Raw genomic sequence first — 17,881 nt, 5'->3', positions numbered from 1 at the left:
ATTTAACGTAAGTATATAAATCCTCTTTTTTTTTTTTAAGGGGTGGCATTGAGGATACCTCTGATCCGCTGGTGACAGAAGAGCCACTTTCTTCAGAAATGGAGGACAAAGTAGAGGCCGGTTCTGGTGCGGCTCAGTTCCTGTGGCCTGCATGGTGCAATATAGATCATAAACGAAGACTGTCTACTGGTAGGACTGAGACATCTTCTAATCTATCACAACTACACATGAGAATGTGGTGACACTACCAATCTGTGGTTTTGTTTTGTTTTGTTTTTCATCTGCAGAGATCATGGAGAAATCTGTTGCCAAAATCAGGTATTGTCACTGCTTTGTAGTTATTACAATAAGATGTAGAGGAAAACGGGGATGAAGTACCCCCTAGTGTAAGATAGTAAGTTTGAGCATTCTGTGACCGTATACAAAAGTTTTCTATGCAAGTCAGACAAGTATACGTTTTTTTTTTAGATAATTTTTCTACACTTAATACAGGAGGACACACAGTTTTCCTTATATCATACACATTTCAGTATGAAACAAAACAGTTTGCTTTACTGAGACAACATTCTTATCCAGATTTGTGTTTTACGTTCACTGACTATTATATATTTCATCATAGAACACTTTCACAGTGAGTCATCTGACATCACAACTCTCAAAGTATAACTATATGTATTAACAGTAGTTTTATTGTTTATATGTGGGTTTAGAACTACATACATACAGCTCCAAATCTCTAAATATATGCACTCCTTAAGTCTGGGTACACACTACAGTGTTTTCAGCAGACTTTTGGGTCAGTCAAGTGATAAATGACCAATATTGCATTAGTGTGTATAGTTGAATGATGAACAACAATTATTCCAAAGTACCGATTGTCATTTTGTTTGATTGTTTATCAGAACTATAAATCTCGTTCCAACGTTGTTCCAATCCTGTAGTGTGTACATTATCACAACCAATTTCTGGACCAACTATTAATAGGAGTCGCTGTTTGAGGAACTTTTTGGGTGTGTATATTTAAGCCTATAACGTTGTCTCTACGTCTCCCACGTGGTGCGGTGTCAAAACATGCAAATGTGCTTTATTTAAATTTACTCAGCATATTGCTGCTGGGAGGCCATATATTGGTTTAGTGTGTACGAAGTCCCAATCTTTGGAGAGAAGGTTACAACACCCAAAAACACACAGCCCCTGACACTAAATTAGGGAAAAACGTTTAAGACGTGAATGGTGTATATACATGAATCGACCGACTGATCGGAACTTCAGTCGTAGGTACAATCGTTGTGGGTAACACATTGGTCGGACATTCTGTAGTGTGTACCCAGCCTAATTCATAGTTGAACAATATGATAACTTGTATACTGTTTTGATGCTGCAATTTCATTGTGCTGTACATGCAGGCAGTTTAATATTAGCTCACACTGGGCACACCTCATCAGATGCTGAGTCCTAGACCCCAGAGCCCCTGAGTTAACACAAAGAGGAATCCCTGGGGTGTGTAATTGTGCACCTGAAATAGATCATGAAAGTCACATATTAACGTTATTTGTTTTCTCTAGCACGCTGAGTGACGGCGAACCTACATTATCACAAGAACACCAGGATAAACAAGACTGTGCTAAGTAAAAACTATTTCAATCTCTAAGAAGCCATTTGTTGTGAATATTATTATAATATAATAATCTCTGCTGATTGCAGTATACTCAGCAATTTGATTCTGAATAGATAGTCTTGCGTTAACGGTATTGAGTACATTTGAAAAGAGTTCCGTTACATGGATGCCACATGGATAGTGAGGGCAGCGCTGATTATACAGAAGCTACATCCATCCAGTCAGGTGCTGCTTCCACTGCCTTATCCTGTCCTGGGCGATTGATTCGGCATTGAAGGGTGGGTGGCGTCCTGCTCTGAACACGCCACTGATGGCCTTGTCATAAGTTCTTTGTTCCAGCTTTTGTCTTCAGGTATGGTCAAGAACTCAGTATTGGGAATTCCACCTTATTACTACATGAAGAGGGCGGGACATAATAAAGAGAGAGGTTTTCCGAAAGTGGGCAACCCCTTGAAAAAAAAAAGACATTACAATCCTCAGGACAGCAATGTTTGCAGAAAAGCTACTGGTCCTTAAGTACAAGATCCTGTATGAAAAGACATCTTGTGGTTTTGTATGTAAATGCTCCTATACCTTTATAAACATTAACGTTATCTCATCTCTCGCTAAACTTATTAGCTTCTCTGCAGCGCAAAGAGTTAATTGATTGTTAGAGAGTGGCAACATTGTTGGAACAAAATGAAAACCTAATAGAAGCCTGGGTTGCCTTACAAGTTTGATTGCAGTGAATAGAAAAGGTAGGGGAGGGGAGAGCTCAGACCACTATCTTTTCAAATTCACTTGATATTTGTTGGCTGAAGTCTCCACTTGACAAGTAAATATGCTAAAAGATTATAAGAAATGTTGATGGTAATTTGCAAATATTATTATTATTATTATAAAACAATTTTTTAAAGCGTGCATTATATATTTTTTATGATCAGGTCCTTGTTTCCTCTACGCTCAAATATAGTTAAGAATTTTTTTTATATTCATATACTGAATCTTTTATATCTGTTGTAATATTCACAATCTGTGCGCTGTCTCACCTCTTGAATTGTTCTGTGTTTAATTATCTCAATACATGGGTGTTGCAGGCATTGGTTTCAGTGGATTATGGCAGTCATTGCGCAGCATGTTAGATGACAGAGCCCTTAACAATTCATTTAACATTTCAGACTTCTTCAGTTTTTAAATCCCAACCCTGTACACGTGTTAGAAGACATTGAGAAGGTAGGCTTGCCTATATGACTTTATATACTATGCTGTGCCTGGCTAGGTTGTGAATGGTGGCTCGTGGGAGGTCAGCTATCCAGGGAGTTCAAAATATTCTCTTAAGATTTCAGCTCTGCACCTTAACAAAGTTATCTCAAGTTGTCCACCCAGCCCAGACTGGCTTTATGCCATGTAAATCTACAATTACTAATTTGAGATGCTTGATCACACATCTGTAGTTTGACACATGATAAAGATAACTAGGAAGTCATCCTTGGCTGTCGCCAAAATGTTCGACTGTGCGTGTGTGTGTACAGTTAGAGCCGTTCACTTCTTTGATTAGTTGTCTCCTGGAGGGATCCAGGTACATCTTAGATTCCTTGACATATGAATATATATAATACTACGTCGGATCACAACCCTCTGAACATTTCCCCTGTAATTGAGTTTCTTAAAATCGAAATCCATACATGACCCCCTCACTGTGACTGACAGTGCTCATTAGTACGGCTGTACGTGTCTGAAATACAGAGCAATACATGTGGGTGTTGTGCCAGGTGCCCCTCTCTGGAGCAATAGGGAAGCCAGCGAGCTGACCAAAATTGAGGGGGGTGGTTATATGGGCCAGATATTGTGTAATAAAGGTTGGGTCATTTGTACCTTTCCGATCATTTGAAAATGATGAAGGAAATTGAACAAATCTGTAGTGATTCTTGAGTCCTCAGTATGACGTTCTATTGGTACCTGGAGCTCCGGTGTGCCTTGGGAACAGGAAACCTATGTTTGTTGTTGCCACCTATGCAGAACACCCTCCAACTATCTGGGCCTTAAAGACTAATTTTTGGTATATATGCATACGTGGCGGGGGGGATCAAATTCTGAAACATTTCGGGCTACGGACAGACTTAGACTCTGTTCTGATTGGGAATGGTCTTATATCCTGGGGCATGCTCGAGAAGCCACACTGTGTGTTAACTAGTGGGTACAGTTATATGTACTACACAGAGCATACATCAACCTCCTTTATATTAAAGAAATTTGGGAGAGAAATTGGGCCAGATTGTCCCAAATGTGGATGTGACGCAGGGTCATTTTTCCATTTTCTGTGGTAATGTTCGAAAGAACAACATTTCTTGCTCTCTGTGACAGTGTATTAGAGGACTGGTGTTCCTATTTCCTTGCTTACCCCCAAGGAAGGGTATGCATATGGGTTATCACTAAAGGGCTTAAGAATAGGTCACCATAAAATGTAATTACCTTCTATAGTGCTATGTTGCAGTAGGCACATCTGACTTCCCTTGCTGCTTCTGTATGACAACATGAGGTCAGTTAATATGTGATATCTAATTTGGTTACAGAGTGAACTCTTTAGCTAGTTTGTGTTTGTGTGTGTTTCTTTTAACATTTTTTTTGCTGTGGTTTTTTTCTAGTAAATTTTGGATTTATTTTGTCCTTCTGTTTGAATTCTAAAACGCAATGAAAACGAGATTTAAAAAAAATTAAATGGGAGCAAACTGGCGTTATGCACGATGTGTTACACAGTTCTAGACAATGTATATTTCTGGATGGCAGGGTGAACCTGCAGTACGTAGTTTTCATGATTTTTGGGTTGTAACCATGTCTTTTACTTGCATCCACAGAGTAACAGAAAACCACAATATCCTTTATTTGCCAGCAAGTTCCTAATACCTTATTCCACTCTTGAATCTGCACTCCTGCATATGGATATTAAAAAGGTAATTGTTTTCTGCTGGATTTAACCAAGAGTAGGGTAAATAATACATCTCTTGTAACAATTATACACAAAATGCACGTTTATGATATATATATAGATATATATATATATATATATATATATATATATATATATATATATTATATTTTCGTTTTGTCTTAAATTTTAACTTCAGGCTTTATCAGCTTTATTATACAAATAATAATTTTTAATAATATAGCAAAGAAATGGGAAAATTTGCGAAATGTATCATAAGTAGGTAAACTGTCAATACACCCAAAAATTCAGATTTAAATCAAATTAAATGTCACATTGTTATATATAAGTTTGATCTGTTTCTATTACAGCGACTGATGACAACTGGCTATGATGGACCAAATTTGGCAGAATCCTACTGTTGGGCCCCTATAGCTCAGGGGTTTGATACAATTGTAATCTCTCCTAGCGAAATAAATCCCATGTGTTATATACCCCCTCTTCTGACCTTCCTAAACTGTGCTTCAGTCGTGTACAAACTGCTGCCCTCAAAACATGGGGTAAGAGCTTCCAGCACTTAAATCTGCAGAGTAATACTGTGTGATTGATTTTAGGATCTTCTTAGTGACCAAACTTATGGTGCTCATGTTACTTAATAATACATCATCAGTTCTATAATGTGTTTATTTTAAAGAGGTCTAAAAACTACAGGCCACAAAAATATTAAATTAAATCATTTGGACTTGTGTGATTTGATATTCCACTATGATTTTGATTAATGTAGCGCGATATACATAGAGGTTGTCAGCGTCCCTTCCAGATTTATGCTCTAATCTCTTATGGCGCTTGGCTAATTTATCTAAGGTTGCAATCAGCTGATATGAGCCAGTCTGCGCTATATCTCTCAATGTTTGTGGGCAAATTGGAAGATGATCCAGCACGTCTGTAAACATATAACCTCTGTGTAAAAAGATCTGCATATAATTAGTATATTTATCATATATGGGACAATGTAACCCCCATGAGGAGTTCCATGTGGCCCCCAGGAATTGTGGGCTTTATACACATCTTTGAACTCTGAGATGACTTTTTATATCCGTAATAAGTTACAGTAAAGGGTGTAGTATTCATATATTCTGTGTATGTGTGCTTTCCTAACGAGCACGTAGAGCTGATGTCAGAACACTTTGATTATTTACAGGAGTTTATACATAGATCAGCTTTACGTGTGTGCATATGTAAGATTTATGTAACAGAGTTCAGGGCATCGTACATAAGCATTATAAGTAATACAGATGAATGAAGCTGTACAGCGTTACTTGTCCATTTATCATTTCAGCCCTACGCAGTGATCATCTGCCCGGGATGGGACAAGGCTCACACAGTCTATAAACTGCTGATGGATTATAGTAAATGCATCCGGCCGATAAACCCAATCCTGCTGCTGGTTGGGCTTAAAAAGGAGGAAATTGAGAGTATTAACTTTAGAAAACAATGTGAGTTACAGTAATACATTTCTCAGCTCTTAAGTGGGTGAATACAATGTTTTATAAAGGATGTCTAAACCTAAAATATGTAAGTGAACTAGTAACATTTACAAATGTATGTGCAAATATTTGGAGGACTATTCAGAATAATAAGTTATTATTGAGAAGGTATGTTTCCATATGAGAATCAGCCTTCCTGTCTGCAGTGGTGGCCACATAGGTCAAATTGGTGAATCTGCCCTCTGCTACATAAATCGGGTTGTGAGCTCTTATTAAAGTTGTGGGGTTTTGTTTTGTTTTTTTAATAAATCTGATCATTGAATGTAGTTGGTGGTCGTCTCACGCACAAGGCAGTGTCCGGCCACTTTTTTTTTTAAATTTATTTCTATATAAATGACAGCATAACATCTGTGTTGCCGGCTTTATGATGTTCAAGGACCCTGCATGTAGTCTCAGACCCTAAACTTGCTGATTACAGAGAACATAGCTTAGTTAGCTGCACTAGCCTTACACACACAGACTTCTTACGGGAACTTTATACATGGCCAGATTGGGGTTTAACCCCTTGTTTTCCTGCTTGTCGTTAGGCGAGGTAATTGTCGCCACTCCACAAAGCTTGCTGAGATGTGTGGAGCACCACGGCCTCCTCCTTCTGAGGCTCTGCCACCTGGTTCTGGATGAAGTGGAAGTTCTGTTCTCCAAGGCAGGGCCAGAGGTAAGTGTTTGTTCTATGTACGTTCCTCCGACAGGCTCAGGTTTTTGGTTTCTAGAACATAATATATTTTTTCAAATACCCTTGCACAAGTGCAAATGTTGACCACGCTTAGGTAGCCATGTTTGGAGGCTCAAGGTGAAGTAGTACCAACTATGCCAGCATGAGAGTATCTTGTAATATTCACGTTTGCACTGATTATTGATATTTTGAGATGCAAGCACCCAAATAATCTGCTGGAACTATGATATCTCGTTATCTCGGTTTCTAGTGCATAAAATTAAGTGTACTGCAGCAGTGGTGTTGTCAAATATACAAAGCGGTAGCTTTAGCGCAGTTCTCTTGATATAATGTACGCGTGAAAGGCAACTTATTGAACTTTACCCTTTCTATGGTCAAGTTCCCTGTGTAATCTTCCATTGTCCCCTATCAGCAATTTGTTATGTGAGAGCTATCTATATTCTTGTTCATGGACATTGAAGTCATCTTTTTATCTGTGAAGTATATGTTTAATACAATGAAGGTTGTGGATCTTTTGCAGTCCACGTTTATTTCTTTAAAAGATTTATCAAGAAAGTGTCCGGTTTTATTCAGTGTTAATGGTGTCATTATTTAAAGTGTTAGTGGTTCCATTATTTTCAGATGTCAGTCATATTAGATACCTACAAGAAAATAGTGTCAGCAGAGAACAGAGACGAGGCACCTCAGCAGATTGTCGCCATTGGAAGTACGTGGCATCGCGACATTGAACTGTTACTAGAGTATACATCAAGCCCACAGATTATAATCACCAGGGTGGAACAGGCAGCGGTCTTTGCAAATGTCCAACAGGTATTGTTCTTTCCATAAGGGGTAAATATTCACTACGCCATGTGAGGTTAGGCAGGATGGGAGCAATGGTACAACTATACACTATGGTGCATTGGTACAGAATTCAGCTTTAAGGTTAATTAGTGGCTGAGCAAAATCGTAATAGGTGTACTTTGGTCAGCGGTTCCCTACCATCCAGGTGTTGTACGCAGATGAATTTTGGGAACGTTTGACAGGGCCCTGGACTACGTTATGCATAGTTTTTAACAACTAGTGATTATTATACCTATAAAGAATCGGCGTTACTTTTTGGTCAGTTGAAATTTGCATCATGCTATTTAAGGAACATAAAAAAATGACTTTTTTAACTTCCCTCAGCCATATCCAAATGGCATTCACACTGTGTAGCATGTATAACCCACACACACACACACACAAATATACACAAACATTGGTTGGCCATTATTTTTCATAAGAAAAATCATACATTTTAATCCAGGAAGAGTAAATGACGGATGTGATTTATTGCTGGGTCAAACAGGATTAAGTTACTGTGCAGTAATGTCTGTCACTTCTTCCCTAGGTGATACATGTGTGCCTAGACTGTGAGAAGTTGTCTGTGTTGCTGCAGTGTTTAGATTTCACACCAGTCAATGCCGAGAAAATCCTCATCTTCACAAAGTCTGACGAAGAAGCTGAATTAGTGCACAAAGTGAGTGTGCCCCTTTCTTACTTTCTTACAGCTGCATTTATCTTCCAATGTCTTGTTCAGCCTTTAAGTAGTTTAGGGCAAGACGTCCTTGTAGCTATGACAGACCTACAAGTCTCAACATGCCCTGCTTACCCCTTGTAAGTATTTATTTCTTATGTCTTAGTTTGCCTAGAAATCCTCTCTGAGCTCAGCAGTGTATCCTACACAATAAGATATGTTGTATTTCCTGAAGTCATCCTCCCAGACTTCAGATAAGACTTTTTACAGAAGTGGGGATGATTACAGGCATTGGGATCATTGATAATCCTGCCTGTACACCTCCGCTGTTCAAAGAGAGGGCAGTCCGGTCCACTGGAAGATCAGAAATGATTTGACCTGCGATTACACTGCCGCTCGTGTGAGCAGCAAAGACCTGCAGACACTAGAATCAGTGTTCCCCATGCCGGTAAAATACAATTCAGAGTAGTTTGCTGATTTATTGTTACAATTGGAACAACGCGTTGGCAAGTTTCTGCAAAAATTCTTGTGTTAACGAGTCCTATGACCTGCTTCTTTCCCAGTTTCATTATAGATTTCTTCTCATTATAGGCTGTTAAGACTAGTTCCACCTACAGTTTATTGCTGCACAGGAATCTAGTGCACAATTTCAGTCATGTTTTGGAGCAGTGGAATAAGATTTATGGTCATGGAACCGTCGTGGCCTTGGGTAAGCATTATGCAGCTTAGCTTTTTGCAAGGTATTTGCTGTCACTTTTTAATTTGTATCTGAATAGGGTCACAGTACCTTTTTGTTATCATTCATCGTGTCCATGTCCCCCTAGTTTGAAGCGGGTAGATGCAGAGCCAGGGGTGTAACGAGTCATTTGCAGGGTCCATAGTAAAGTTTGGTAAGGGTGCACGTGTGCATGATGCATTGAAGGGCTGACTGAGAGTTTAATATAGCATTGCAGGGGAGGTGGGAGACTGGTAACCGGGCATCTGATCCCTGCGGGAGTCCGTGAGTTACATTAAAGGCTGTGATCTATTATTTTTCAATGTATTTTTTTAATTTAACTACAACATTGGATGATCAGAATTTGTTGTTATACTGTAGTGCCTGGCTATGGATGAAGGTAATTGATAACTTATGCTCACAGAGGCCTGTGTTTTACCCAAGCAAGAACCTCTTCACGTCTATCATATTGGAAATGAGAGTCGCCTCTTACAGGCAGCTTGTTCTGTACTGCTGGCATCACTGGAAGCTATGTAGGAGATACCAGAGGGAATTAGACATTATACACAATAATTCACATTATTATTGACCTAAATACATATTATGCACCACTTTCTAGAGAATATCTTGATTGTTCACATTACTCCCTGCCTTAGTGTATCTTACAGTTTAATTTCCTTACTCCCCCTCGCGCCACACACACACACACACACACAAACATCCACTTAGAAAGGTTAGACAGCTAGTAAAGGTTTCTGTATGTAGTCATACCCTGGTGATCTGGCCTTGACTCGTAGTCCTTTTGCTGAGCTCACCGCTGTTGTTCTTTTGTTTGCAGTGGTCACAGATGACTACGCTCCCATTCTGGAGATCACAGACGCCACATGGATAATCCACTATGGTTTTCCAGAAAATGTAGATGTATTAAGTCAACGCTTGTTTTCCTTGCTGAATTACATTCAGAGTAAAATTGATAAGGTAAAAACTATTCTCTCCTTCACAAATCTGGCATAACTTGGTAAAATACTTTTACAAAATTACCTGTGCGCTATAATACAGAACATGCATTATCATAAACTAAAGATAGAAGATTCCATTGTGTAAAACTAATGCTCTTATTCCAGAAGTAAAGGTTTTCTGACAAGGCGTAAGGGGGCCGTCTTTGGGCACCTTTTGGCTCTCTAGTTGCAATGTGTCCCTGAGAGTCCTACATGGATGTCCCTTTGTCTCTCTCTGCTTGGCACCCTTGTGGTTCCTTGCCTCCTAGCTGGTGTCTGTGTTAGGTGTGTTCTCAGTCTTTTTCTCACCCGTCGCCATACTTGAGTCCCATGAAGACAAGCAGTCCTTCCATCAGTGCTTTTAAACCAAGGTGGCTTCCTGGTTCCATATAAGCCTGTAAACGGCGGTACTGTCCTTGTGTCTCTATCTTCGAAATGCCCCCTCACTCTCTTGATTTTTATTTATTTTTTAATTTAAAAAAACAACCAAAACAAAAAAAAGATTATTTGTATTTGCTAAAAACAAAACAACTAAATTCTGTTAAGTAACCCCTAAGCTGAAACCATAAAAACACACACAACATGCTTCACAGTTTGCAGTTATCAATCACTTCTAAAAAGAAAAAAAGATCCCCCATACAACAGTTGTTAATCAATGGGCTTATGCATCCAAAATGTGGAGAGATCTTAGTAATAAAGGTCAATGTAAACTGATTTATCTATAATAAATAGTATCATTCTAGATTCACTTGTACAATATGTAAGAAGTGAGACTGACAGTCCTCATTGACACAGAAAGATCAACTGTGTATCCTCCCTTCAGATACTGAAGCTGATAGCCTGCTTGTATGATGATGTTATCCCTATAATGTACTATCAAAAGAAAGTTATAACAATGAAGGAATTTCTGTTCCATAATAAGAGGGCATCAGACAGAGAAATCCAGTCTTGTTCTTCAGTGTAACCACATAATATCAACTCCAGATCCCTCCGTATCGCTGCAAGTGTCTCAGCAGAAAATGTGAGCTTGGAAATCAATATAAAAATGTAAAGCAACGCTGCAGTGGGAAAAAAACAAAACTATTTCAGCCAAATATGAATAGGAATTATCCATTTTAGTTGAATGCAACGCGTTTCTTTGCCAGACTCTGCCTTGTAATCATTCCTTGTAGAGTTGAAGTGTCTCTAGAGCTCCCCCTACCGGCCTATATTAGGTGCCGTCCATTACATTTTCTATCCTTGTAATGCTCCACTCTTTGTGCATGTCTTCTGGCTCCACTCTTCGTGCTGGCTTTTGCGACGGTTCTATATTTGCCAGCTCCTCCTGATCGCTTTCTGCCTCACAAAGCCACTAATTTGTTCCAGAACAGAGCAAAGCGAAAGAGGTAAAGTAGTGAGATTTGTCACTAACTGTACACTGTTTCTTCTTCTCAGTATGTGAGTACAGAGGATCACTATCACCGTTCTCCCCACATAGAACCCTGTAAGTGTCTTTTGTTTGTGCCGCAACGCACCAGTGCAATAGGCACCAGTATGTAGTCTCTCTATGGAGACACTGCAGTGAGGACCACTATGCCTCCATCACTATACATCCCAGCCTCCTCACTATATGGATGCCAGCCTCCCTCTCTATATGGATGCCAGCCTCCCTCTCTATATGGATGCCAGCCTCCCTCTCTATATGGATGCCAGCCTCCCTCTCTATATGGATGCCAGCCTCCCTCTCTATATGGATGGCAGCCTCCTCACTATATGGATGGCAGCCTCCTCACTATATGGATGGCAGCCTCATCACTATACATCCCAGCCTCCTCACTATATGGATGGCAGCCTCCTCACTATATGGATGGCAGCCTCATCACTATACATCCCAGCCTCCTCACTATATGGATGGCAGCCTCCTCACTATATGGATGGCAGCCTCCTCACTATATGGATGGCAGCCTCCTCACTATATGGATGCCAGCCTCCTCACTATATGAATGCCAGCCTTCCTCATTATATGGATGCCAGCCTCCTCACTATATGGATGGCAGCCTCCTCACTATATGGATGGCAGCCTCATCACTATACATCCCAGCCTCCTCACTATATGGATGGCAGCCTCATCACTATACATCCCAGCCTCCTCACTATATGAATGCCAGCCTCCCTCACTATATGGATGGCAGCCTCCTCACTATGTGAATGCCAGCCTTCCTCACTATATGGATGGCAGCCTCCTCACTATATGGATTCCAGCCTCCTCACTATATGGATTCCAGCCTCCTCACTATATGGATTCCAGCCTCCTCAGTATATGGATGCCAGCCTCCCCACTATATGAATGCCAGTCTCCTCACTATATGAATGTCAGCCTTCCTCAGTATATGGATGCCAGCCTCCTCACTATACGGATGCCAGCCTCCTCACTATACGGATGCCAGCCTCCTCACTATACGGATGCCAGTCTCCTCACTATATGGATGCCAGTCTCCTCACTATACATATGCCAGCCTTCTCACTATACGGATGCCAGCCTCCTAACTATATGGATGCCAGCCTCCTCACTATACGGATGCCAGCCTCCTCACTATACGGATGCCAGCCTCCTCACTATACGGAAGCCAGCCTCCTCACTATATGAATGCCAGCCTCCTCACTATATGGATGCCAGCCTCCCTCTCTATATGGGTGGCAGCCTCCTCACTATATGGATGGCAGCCTCATCACTATACATCCCAGCCTCCTCACTATATGGATGCCAGCCTCCTCACTATATGAATGCCAGCCTTCCTCACTATATGGATGGCAGCCTCCTCACTATATGGATGGCAGCCTCCTCACTATATGGATGGCAGCCTCATCACTATACATCCCAGCCTCCTCACTATATGAATGCCAGCCTCCCTCACTATATGGATGGCAGCCTCCTCACTATGTGAATGCCAGCCTTCCTCACTATATGGATGGCAGCCTCCTCACTATATGGATGGCAGCCTCCTCACTATATGGATTACAGCCTCCTCACTATATGGATTCCAGCCTCCTCAGTATATGGATGCCAGTCTCCTCACTATACGGATGCCAGCCTCCTCACTATACGGATGCCAGTCTCCTCACTATACGGATGCCAGCCTCCTCACTATACGGATGCCAGCCTCCTCACTATACGGATGCCAGCCTCCTCACTATACGGATGCCAGCCTCCTCACTATATGGATGCCAGCCTCCTCACTATACGGATGCCAGCCTCCTCACTATATGGATGCCAGCCTCCCTCTCTATATGGGTGGCAGCCTCCTCACTATATGGATGCCAGCCTCCTCACTATATGGATGCCAGCCTCCTCACTATATGAATGCCAGCCTCCTCACTATATGGATGCCAGCCTCCCTCTCTATATGGGTGGCAGCCTCCTCACTATATGGATAACAGTGGTCTTTATTCCAGGTGTTAAAAATTGGGGGGGCGGATTACTTTATCTGCAACATAATTAATCCGGGTCACTAGACGCTTCACACAGATGTTTTTTCGGAGAAGTTTATGTTTTGATCTTCCAAATATTGTAAGGCGTTTCAGATTGCAGTGTCTCCCTTGTTTGCACTGACCCCCACAGGGATAAAGGGGATTTACTTAGCATTTCATCTCTCTGTCTCCTTAACCTTTCTTTGCACATGCCATATTCACTGTTTTTATTTTTAATTTCAGCCTGTTTAATACACCAATTTGATATTGTGCATTAAAATCTTCTGAAATATGTTTCCGTTTGCACTCTGTATTGGTTGTCTTAACTTCCCTTAGAGATTTAGGGGTATATTTACTAAACTGCGGGTTTGAAAAAGTGGAGATTTTGCCTATAGCAACCAATCAGATCCTAGCTTTCATTTAGCTAGTGCACTGTACAGAATGACAGCTAGAATCTGATTGGTTGCTACAGGCAACATCTGCACTTTATCAAACCCGCAGCTTAGTAAATCTAGCCCATAGCCTCTGGACCCGGGCTGGTCTTACATATACCCCTTAGTGAAGCATACAAACATCCAATCCTATGTGCACAACTGTGTGTGTGTGTGTATATAATGTGTCTATTTGGTATTGGTTCATTTCACATAAAACAGTAATTGGAAAAATAATCCATTTTTACTTTCAACTATCGATACTGATTACCCTTGTTTCCAAATCCAGGTCACGATGGGTGAACAAGATCACCTCAGGGCTAAATCTGTTTTACTAATGACCGAGAAGCATGCACGCCATGCCGTTGGTGTACTGAATTGTTTACAACAAACACAGGCCACAATCCCACCAGAACTTGTAAACCTTACACAGGGGATCTTGCAGGCTAGGGAAGACATGAAGTCCGATCAAGATCTTTGCCCATATCTTAAAACCTTTGGATATTGCACGTAAGTGAAAATCAGTGGGTGCTAATAGTTTCTTAGGAGAAAAATAATGTTTATTTTATTTTATTTCTGGTGGGTACGGAAAATACACAACACGGCCAAAGGTATGTGGACATCCCTTCTAGTTAGTGTGTGGGCATTCCAGTCACACCCATAGCTAATAGGTGAATAAAATCAAGCATACAGCCATGTAATCTCCATAGTCAATCATCAGCAGTAGAATGACTTGTACTGAAGAGCTCAGTGACTTTCAACGTGGCACCGTCCTAGGATACCACCTTTCCAACAAGTCTGTTCGTCAAATTCCTGCTAGAGCTGCCGCGGCCAACTGTAAATGCTGTTATAGTGAAAAGGAAACGTTTTGGAACAACAATAGCTCGGCAGTGAAGCAGCAGGACACTCAAATTCATAGAATGGGTCCGCCGGGTGCTCAAGCGCATAGCGTATAAAAATAGTCAGTCCTTGGTTACAACATTCACTACCGAAGTTCAGAGAAAGATAATGGGGTTCCCTTGACTCAATAATGGGATGATATACACATATACTGTAATCCCTCTCGTAGTATGAAGCAAACCTTGTAATGATATAGAAAAAAATCAAATAACAAAAGAGACCTTTTGCGCTTCAACCATTTAGAACTTCCACATTATATACAGAAAATTAATTCTATAGATCTCGCTTCTGTCGCAACACCTATTCGAGGACGGCAACCTCGTATAGATATGGAAACAAGAAGATGGTAGGGAGATGAAAAATGAATTATTAAATATTACTAGGATGGCAGATCTTGTAAATATAATCTATTTATTAGAACATTAAAATCAAACTATAAATGCTGCAGATCAACTACATCAAAACATGACATATCATAGACTTTAGATGTTCAATATGATATGCCTCTTTATAGATTATACAAAGTGCCTGGCTAGTACACTTGACAAATTTAGCTCATATGCGAACGAAACGTGTTAGATTTATAGGCTTTCAAGTACCTGGAAACACCTTTGGATGAAATAAGGACATTGGACTGTTTATCATACCGTCCTCGTTCTCAATAAGCGTTCATTATCCCTTAGATTGGATTAATGAAGATTGGGATTTTGTACTGACATCAGTCGCGATTCCAGAGTTTGCAATAGGTAGCTGGATACTTGGCGTTCAGAAGATAAACACTCGATCATAGGGTTTGGGAGTGTGTACATACTGGTAAACCGAATATCCAACTCTGCAGTGTTACCCGGACCATATAATGTCCCACTCCTCTATTTGTTAAGTGGACGTTTCACTACGATATACCTCTGATGCTAACTAATAGCGTTACCAATGCCAGCCCAGTGAAATAGTTGACAGATGATACTCATTCCCTCGGATAATTTGGGTAATAAGAAACCTGCTCCCTACACCCACTTGGATAAACATCTCTTGTTTTCTTCTTTACGGTCATCGTGGAGCACGGAACATACAGTGTCCCAATTATACACAGAGAAATTTTTGGATAGATCGTTTTGTAATATGCCATATTGTGGGTACCGTAGAGAAAGAGACATACAGTGTCTTTACCATGACACTGGAGACATCACTAATGAAAGGATATACCTTGACTATTCAGAGGACTACATTTAGTGGGTGAGATTGCTGCATTATATATTTCTCTTTCATCCAGTCTGGGGGACACTGCTTACCCCATGGGTTGTGGAGGGGAGAACGGGAGTTGGCACCTAGCTAGTTAAGTTTAGCACTGCTGACAGACCCCCTCCCCTCTACAATCCCCCTGCCTCTTCCTGTTCAGGTTTTTTTAGGTGCCCATGGAGTTGGGCATTGTTTTAGTACTGTTAGTGTTTTTTCACTTTATTTTATTTCATTTAATTCCTTTTTGATAGGAACTCCTTTTTTGGTGGCAGACCTGGGAGTGTGTTCTATTATAGAGAACACACTCCACAGAACAGCAGCGCAGGCACTGCTCTGTCAGATGAGAGCCAGAGGCTCTCACTGGCAGAGTAAATAGGGTGCCTGAATACGGAGTGACAGGCGGTCTCTCCGGACCGCTGTCCCTCTTGGGGCCTCCTCGATAACCAACGGTGCCACTGCGGGCATGGAGTTCCGGTTATCGGAAGAAACAAAATGCCGACGGCCATCTTGGATTTCCGCGGAGGACAGAAATCAGAAAGGGGTCACACCAAGATCCCCCCTCATGCATAGGAGGGGGCATCTGGGTGAAAATCTGCTGCGGAGACCTCAATTGAGGTCTCCACTACTCTGCCATATACCACCTTTTTATTTTTATAAGGTGGCCTCTAAAGATCTACAGAGAGACAGCATTAAGAGGGGGGGGGAGCTAAGACATAGAGCTCCCCTGCCCTCCAGAGAAAAGTGGACTAGCCCGGTCTTCTGGCGCCAAGGAGAAGCCCGGGAAAGGATACAGAGCAGAGGGAGCAGGCACCAGGACACTGCTGTTGGACTTCTCCCCTGTTTGGCCTGTGGGCTAAGTATCTGATTTATTTGAACACATTTTACTGTATTTGCTGACTGCAAAGTGGGCTAGTAGGGGTTATATTATAGTTCTCCTACTTGCCAATATATTATTTGGTTGTTTAACAAATTACAAGTACAACTTTTACGTCAGATTAGTTGATTACTTGTTTTTTATTCACTGTTCTCTCTCTCAGTTCTCTCTGTCTCTCTCAGCTAAAATAACTACTTAAGTCTGTGTGTTTGGTGTGCCTTCCTTTATATAAAAATTACAGATACAGATAAAGGAAAGGGCCCTATGGCAAAGTATTTTACATGTTCAAGATGTAATGTAAAATTACCATGTGGGCAGAAGGACCCGTTGGCGCTCTGCTCTGTCTGCGAAGCAGGGGTCCCCCTGAGCAAACCCAGCATATTCCAGCCCCACTGACGGAGGAGCCGGCCTGGGTGGCCTCCCTGACACGGTCGGTTTACTCTTTAGCACAGATGGTTTCATAATCCAGTCAGTTGCTATCTAGTGTGGCAGCCTCAGTGGCTAATAATGCTAGTTCATTAGACCTCCCTGCTTCCACAGGTTCTATTGGAACGTCTTTACCAGGACCTTCCTCATTGCTTACGGACCAGGCCCCCGTTCCTACAGAACCGGCTTGGTCCGCAGCATTTATAAAGGGTTTGGACAAGCTAAACCAGTTACTTGAATCCCCAAACATCCCCCCCGCTAAAAGAAAGTGGCCTAGTTCTGCTAATCCCCTTTTGGTCCTTTCAGACTCAGGGGTTTTCAGAGGAGGAGGGGGAAATAAATTCTGATCCTGACCAGGTTCAACCTTTGGAACAGGAAGAGAACACTAAAAGCCAATTTATAGATGATTTGGTTTTAGCGGTTAGACAGGCGTTGGACCTCCCAGAACCAGAGGATCCTACTCGTAGAGACAGAAGTCTCTTTAAGAAGGCCAAGAGGAAGGCTATCCGTTTTCCCCCCTCTGTAGAACTCAGGGAGATTGCAGAGGGAGACTGGAAGCAGCCTGATAGAAGGTTCTCTGTTCCCAGGAGATTCTCTTCCCTGTATCCATTGC

The 17,881-nt window shown here is 41.4% G+C and overlaps 1 protein-coding gene across 3 annotated transcripts in view; it reads left to right on the top strand.

The window, feature by feature from the left end:
- TDRD12 (tudor domain containing 12) overlaps positions 1-17,881 on the top strand; it is a 135,427-nt gene that overhangs the window by 77,980 nt on the left and 39,566 nt on the right. For all 3 annotated transcript variants that reach the window (XM_075189192.1, XM_075189191.1, XM_075189190.1), the window contains 13 exons: positions 41-189; positions 288-318; positions 1,566-1,628; positions 2,776-2,830; positions 4,453-4,548; positions 4,895-5,083; positions 5,863-6,019; positions 6,598-6,725; positions 7,365-7,553; positions 8,116-8,244; positions 8,833-8,950; positions 9,795-9,934; positions 14,122-14,342. In XM_075189192.1, coding sequence (XP_075045293.1) covers positions 41-189; positions 288-318; positions 1,566-1,628; positions 2,776-2,830; positions 4,453-4,548; positions 4,895-5,083; positions 5,863-6,019; positions 6,598-6,725; positions 7,365-7,553; positions 8,116-8,244; positions 8,833-8,950; positions 9,795-9,934; positions 14,122-14,342 — 1,665 coding nt within the window. The remainder of the gene's footprint in view (positions 1-40; positions 190-287; positions 319-1,565; positions 1,629-2,775; positions 2,831-4,452; positions 4,549-4,894; positions 5,084-5,862; positions 6,020-6,597; positions 6,726-7,364; positions 7,554-8,115; positions 8,245-8,832; positions 8,951-9,794; positions 9,935-14,121; positions 14,343-17,881) is intronic.

The sequence above is a fragment of the Mixophyes fleayi genome, chromosome 10, assembly GCF_038048845.1.
Source record: "Mixophyes fleayi isolate aMixFle1 chromosome 10, aMixFle1.hap1, whole genome shotgun sequence".
Classification (NCBI taxonomy): domain Eukaryota; kingdom Metazoa; phylum Chordata; class Amphibia; order Anura; family Limnodynastidae; genus Mixophyes; species Mixophyes fleayi.
This window is presented reverse-complemented; position numbering and strand designations above follow the sequence as displayed.